We start from the raw sequence: 6,682 nt of genomic DNA, 5'->3' as shown, positions 1-6,682 counted from the left end.
TCTCTCTCTCTCTCTCTCTCTCTCTCTCTCTCTCTCTCTCTCTCTCTCTCTCTCTCTCTCTCTCTCTCTCTCTCTCTCTCTCTCTATATATATATATATATATATATATACACACACACACACACACACACACACACACACACACACACACACATATTGTCTCGGCAAACTACAAATATGGCCGAAGCTGTAGTCCAAAGATGAGTGGCACCATTTTTCCCCCAGAGGAGAGAGCTGAAATGAAGGCAGGTGTGCCAGCAGCTGAAAGCCATTCAGAAGTCAGAAAGGCTCTCACCAGAAGCAACCACTCCTTAAAATAGTCAGTTGCAACGCTGCTCAGGTTCGGTTCGGTTCAAGTACTGCTCTAGGAGTTTACCAAGACAGTAGAGTTCAACTGTGTAAAGACCAGGGTGGCTGACGGTGAGAGAACCTGTTATTGTGACCGTTTATTTGATAATTTGATTTGATGGTTTAATGTCAAAACCAGCCTGTTAAGCCTTCAAATGTAAACCTAATTGCTCTTTGTGTTCTTCAAAGGTTTTTCACCTTGCAAACTTGCAATCTTGAAATCAGCTTGCAATCTTCCAATTGTCTTTTCAATGAGAAAAGAGACGATTAAATCCAAAATAAAAGAGGAAAAAGAAAGGAGAAATCTGTCTCATCATTGGAGTCAAAGAGTGAAGGCCCAGTATAACCCCGGTCAACACAGCCAAAACCCCTTTTCAAGTTAGGGGGAGAACTTAAAAAACCAACATAACTTGACAGTGAAAAACCGGTCCCCCCACTGGACATCAGTGAAAAACCGGTCCCCCCACTGGACAACGGGAAAAAGAATTTCTGGAAACCAGGATAGTCCAGGCCCCCTGACTAAAGATTAAACGGCTTAAATTCACCCAGTTCCCTCCAACTCCACCTGAATTGTGAGTATGGCCGACAAGAAGGCAGTTAATGTTAAGCAGATTCCTTACTTACAGACAGTGTATTGTAGGTGTTCAAATACCTGACATGTTTCGGCGACTACTTCCGCCTTCGTCAGAGTGTCACGGATGTTGCTGTGACGCGCCATTTTCAGCTGGTGTTGCTATGAGGGCGTGACCTACCTGTCAGAACTGACAGGCAAGCCACGCCCCCCGCTGTCCGCTCGTCCCTCCAGGATGCTGCTCCAGGTAGTAGAGAGCATGTAAGCTCCCTCATCCCTGTTGATGGTCCTTGGTCCTCGCTTTCGGATTTCAATGGCCTCCCTGATCCAGCGCTGATGTTTTTTGTCTTCGGTGCGGATGACTCTGGCCTTCTCCCAGTCCATGATGTGGTTCTTTCATAGCAACACCAGCTGAAAATGGCGCGTCACAGCAACATCCGTGACACTCTGACGAAGGCGGAAGTAGTCGCCGAAACATGTCAGGTATTTGAACACCTACAATACACTGTCTGTAAGTAAGGAATCTGCTTAACATTAGTTATCAAGTAGACAGGATGAATTTAGTACAACGAAGAAGGCAGTTGACCAGATTAAGACTGAGAGGACAACTGCAAAAGCATAATTCACCCGCCTGGTTAACAGCCTCACCAGGAACCATGATGACTTGTCTGAGGAGGAGCTCAGAGACAGTTTTAAGACGCTCATCGCAGCAGCTGACAAAGTTATGGAAGCCAATGACAAGGTAGAGGCCAAACTCCTGATACAGCTAAGAGATGGGGAAACAGAACTCACTGAAGTGCAGCAAGAAGATCTGGACAAAACTTCAATAGAATGTGTGTCAAAGCGGGCGGAGGTCAAAGGTTTACTTCAGAAGGTCCTGTGGAACAAGTTTGGAAAAAATGAAGTATCCATAGCTCTTCTGACAGCAGAGGAGGAGTGCAGACGCACCACTGCTGTGGACCCTGAGGATATGAACCTGGATGGATACTAGTTCTTGATGAACCACCGTGAAGGATTAATGAAGACTGCAAAAGAGGTACATAGCCGGTGGAGACAATGGATTCCTGAAGATTCAGTAGCTGAAATCCTGACAACCTTAAAAGCCCTGGAAATTCAAGCCACCAAGCTTGTCTCCAAAAAGGCTGACTTCATACAAGAGGGGGTAAAGGAAGAGGTCAGGAAGGAACCAATTGCGTCCAGTCACCCCGTACCAGCCATCAAGTTGAAGCCAATAACCCTTCCTAAGTTCACCGGAATCAAACGTGACTTCTACAGGTGGAAAAAGGACTGGGAAGCGCTCTAAAAACAAGGGGAGCCAACCGGTTCCAGGGAAGTAAAAAGGGCCCAGTTGCTGGACAGTGTTGAGGACAAGATCAGGAAAGACCTTCGTCTCACCACCCATATCACTGCTGATGACATCTTCCGTGTTCTGGGAAATCGCTATGGCAAGAGGACGTCCATTGCTATAGAAATTGTGGAGGAGCTGCAGAGAATACAGCCCGTCAAAAGCAACCAGCCGCGAAGAGTAGTGGAGTTAATCCAAGCTGTGGAGAAAGCACTTCAAGATCTCAGTGAGCTCGGGGACACTGGCGCTATCAAAAACCCACTCGTGACCAGGTTGATTGAGGGGAAACTCCCAGCGCCTCTCAGAAAGGAATGGCTCATCTATGCAGCAGATCCCAGGAATGCTGTAACTCCAGTCAACAGGTTTGACGGTTGTTGGACTTCCTGAAAGGGCAAGAGAGTATTTATGAGCAGCTGGAACAATTGGATGAGAAACCAAATAAGAGGGAATCGAAGCCTGAGCCAAGATATGCCAGGACGAAATCCACCAGGGCATGTGATGACCGCAATGGCTGTGTTGTCTGCGGAGATGGGAAGCACAGGAAGAAACTCTACTACTGCATGCAGTTCCGGGCATTGCAGCTTGCAGACAAGAAAGCTGCGGTTAAGAAGCTGGGAGCATGCAACAGATGTCTTGATGTCCATAATGTCAGTTCAGACTGCAAAGATGACTTCCTATGCACCAACCATGCCTGCAAGGATGAACATGCACCTGAGCATCATTTCTACCTCTGTCCGAACAAGAAAAGCAGCTCAGCACAGAAGAGGAGCAAACCTGGCTCCATGGATGGCAAAAGCAGGAGAACGTACACAGAGGAACAAGAAAACTTTGTCAAGAGGCTTTCCCCAGAGCTGGCAAGGCAGTTTCATGATGCGTTCTCCAATGCTGCAGCCAAGATGTCAAACACAAAAGCCAAATCAGGACTTTTAGAAAGAAGTGGATTGCAGGAACTGCCAGTGTTGATGATGTTATTGGAAGTCACCGCAAATGCTGGACAAAAGATTGGAACACTGATTGACCTGGCATCTGACATCAATTACATCACCCACACGACTGCAGACAAACTGAACCTTAGAAGCGAAGACATCACTCTCATCGTACACGGTGTTGGAGGAATGAAGACCATTGTGGAGACAAAGCGGTACCTCTTGAAGATCAGAGTGAGGACACCAAAAGGCACTCTTAAATCGCATCAATTGGTCTGTTATGGTCTGGACAATATTGCAGACATTAACAAAAGTGTTGACTCCAAACGGCTCCAGAAACTCTTTCCGGATGTCCCACTTGGAGCTCTGACAAGACCAGATGAAATCTATCTGCTTATAAGCCACAGAGAGGGCCAGCTAGCACCTCAACGGATCAGAGTTATTGCAGACCTTGTGCTGTGGGACGGGCCATTGGGGATGACAGTCGGAGGCTCTCATCCTGGACTCTTTGAAGACCTTACTGTGTCCGCCCAAATGTCCAGGACTCACTTTGCAAGATCAATGAGGACTGCTGCCGTAAAGTACGAAGAACTCACTGGCCCAGCTAGAACAAACCCTCCCAACACTCATGTTCACGCCAAGCTCCAGAGGTCAAGCACCTACCGGGGCTTCCCAGAGTGGTGGAAATGGGACAGTATTGGTGCAGCATGTGATCCAAAGTGTGGAGGATGCCGCTGTGGAAAATGTCAACCAGGCGGCAAAGAGATGACTCTCGCAGAGGAACGGGAACTTGAAGTAGTAAGGGACGGCCTCACCTATGATACAGAGGACCACCACAGCGAAGAGCCACACTGGCATGCCAGGTATCCCTGGGTGGAGGACCCCATTTCCTTATCAAACAACAGAAAAATGGTTGAGGCTACATTCCTGAGAACAGAAAAACAATTGGCCAAAAGACCGGAGTGGAAGGTGGCTTATGCTGCACAAGTCCATGATATGGTAAATAGAAAAGCAGCCCTCAAACTACCCAAAGGCACCATCACCAGTTGGGATGGACCAGTTTGGTATCTCAGTCACCTCATTGCTCCAAACCCACACTCGATTCCAACTCCAATAAGAATTGTCTGGAATAGCAGTCAAAGGTGCAGAGGTGTCAGCATGAATGACCTGCTGATGAAAGGCCCTGATGTCCTTAACCAGATTCGAGCTGTACTGCTCAGATTCAGATGTGGAGTTCATGCTGCCCTGGGAGACATAAAAAAGATGTATAACTCCGTCTGGCTGGAAGACCAAGAAGTGCATCTTCACAGATTCCTCTGGCGAGATGCTGAGAATGAGGACCTGGGGGAATATGCGATCTCAAGAGTGAACATAGGAGACAAACCTGCAGGGTGCATAGCGCAACTGGCAATGCGTGAAACTGCAAACCTCCCTCTTTGCCCACCTTGAAGAGGAACGTCTAGTGATTCATAACGACAGCTACATTGACGACATCCTTACTTCACACAACAGCCTTGTCCAGCTAAACTCCATCACAGCCAATGTGGAGAGGATCCTGAAGACCGGAGGTTTTGAGCTGAAGCCATGGGTCTTCTCTGGGCAAAGTGGGAGGAAGGAACGCTGTAATGAGGAAAGGACAAAGACCATCATCCTACCAAATCAGATGGGCAATGATGACAACAAAGCACTTGGTCTGGGCTACAGAGTTGAAGACAATAAGCTCCATGTCAGAATTGGAATCAACTTCTCTAAGAGGAAACAAAAGATGCGGCTGGGTGAAGACCTTCTGAAAGACAAGATCAGAGCCATGACACCCAGCCCTTTGACGCGAAGAGAACTTCTCAGTCAAGTGTCAGGACTGCACGATCCAGTTGGCCTTGTGACTCCTACCAAGCAAAAGGGAGCTATTCTGGTGCGGAGGGCATTTCAAGAGGCAAAGGCTGAAAGCTGTCCAGTCAAAGACACATGGGACATTGCACTCTCAGATGGACTCAGAGATGATGCAATCGATCTATTCGAGGAGTACCAGCAACTCAGTACGCTCATGTTCACTAGGGCTCTAACTCCCAAATGCTTTATTACTGAACCACCCTCTACATTCTCTGATGGAAGTGAGCATGCTTATGGCGCAGTGATGTACCTGAAATGGACCACAGACCAGGGTCCTATCATTAGACTCGTCAAAACAGTTGCAATGGTTTGGAGAGCGGCAAAAAGGATCTCTCAACAAGTTCAAGCCTTGGACGGCCCAAAGTGGGAGGCAGTCTCGTCAATAGGAGCCATCTTTGTGGAAGAAAGAAAGAAAAAGAAAGAAAAAAATCACAGCTCTCAGAGGGCATCCAAGAAAGATCTGGTATGATCCTGGCACCAATTTCATTGGAACAAAGTATTTCCTCAAGGAACTGTACAGTTTCTTGGATGGCTTGGATCAAACAACACTGGAGGATACAGCAGCCAAAAATGGAACTAAGTGGATGTGGAAAATTCACCCCGCTGACTCTCCACACGGGAACGGTGCAGCAGAGGCCGCTGTACGTATTGTAAAAAGGGCACTCCAGAGTCTTGGTAAAGAGTACGGGCTCAGCTTCTCAGAGTTCCAGACAGCTCTCTACACTACAGCAAACCTCGCAAATGAGTGCCCGATTGATGCCAGAATCCAGAGTCGGGAAAACTGCATCCAATATATCACACCAAACAGCCTCCTTCTTGGTCGTGCATCTCAAAGTGAAGACCTCAAAACATTAAACTTTTCCATTTACCCCTACAAAAGGCTCAGGGCAATGCAGGCTGAGGTAACCAGGTTCTGGAAATCTTGGAGTCAACTCGCAGGTCCCAACCTTGTTGTCCGAAGCAAATGGCACACTGCTGAACGGAATGTCACTGTAGGAGACATTGTCTGGTTATGTGACCAAAACGCACTAAGGGGTCACTTCAAGCAGAGTTATCTGCACCAACCCAGATGACAAAGGCATTGTGAGGGATGTCCACATTCGGATCTATCTCAGCTACTGTGTCCCCCTGACAAAAACCCCAAAGGCAAAGCCCATCCATCCCAATTTAAGCAGCCTGAGGAAACAGTTCCAACCCATTGTTCTGCACAGGGACGTAAGACGGTTGGTTGTTCTACTACCTGCTGAAGAACAGAAATAAGAAAATCTTGGCAAGACCACCATACTTACTTCGTTTGCCTACAGTTGGCAATCTTCCCGATGTATCCATGGAAAGATTGAGTGGGAGGTGTCTCGGCAAACTACAAATATGGCCGACGCTGTAGTCCAAAGATGAGTGGCACCATTTTTCCCCCAGAGGAGAGAGCTGAAATGAAGGCAGGTGTGCCAGCAGCTGAAAGCCATTCAGAAATCAGAAAGGCTCTCACCAGAAGCAACCACTCCTTAAAATAGTCAGTTGCAACACTGCTCAGGTTCGGTTCAAGTACTGCTCTAGGAGTTTACCAAGATAGTAGAGTTCAACCATTTTCATTTTCAGACGCCA

At 47.5% G+C, this 6,682-nt stretch overlaps 2 protein-coding genes across 11 annotated transcripts in view; one reads left to right on the top strand and one right to left on the bottom strand.

The window, feature by feature from the left end:
* The window catches only part of LOC148900233 (uncharacterized), a 236,690-nt gene extending 231,292 nt beyond the window's left edge, over positions 1-5,398 (top strand). Inside the window, exon 2 of the mRNA XM_088991828.1 lies at positions 341-5,398. Within this exon, the coding sequence (XP_088847954.1) occupies positions 2,825-4,639 (1,815 nt within the window). The 5' untranslated portion in view covers positions 341-2,824 and the 3' untranslated portion in view covers positions 4,640-5,398. The remainder of the gene's footprint in view (positions 1-340) is intronic.
* ppfia1 (PTPRF interacting protein alpha 1) overlaps positions 1-6,682 on the bottom strand; it is a 91,310-nt gene that overhangs the window by 38,221 nt on the left and 46,407 nt on the right. The gene's annotated exons all lie outside the window — the stretch shown is intronic.

Source organism: Hippocampus bargibanti, linkage group LG03 (assembly GCF_051943395.1).
Source record: "Hippocampus bargibanti isolate YZ-2025 linkage group LG03, ASM5194339v1, whole genome shotgun sequence".
Taxonomy (NCBI): domain Eukaryota; kingdom Metazoa; phylum Chordata; class Actinopteri; order Syngnathiformes; family Syngnathidae; genus Hippocampus; species Hippocampus bargibanti.
This window is presented reverse-complemented; position numbering and strand designations above follow the sequence as displayed.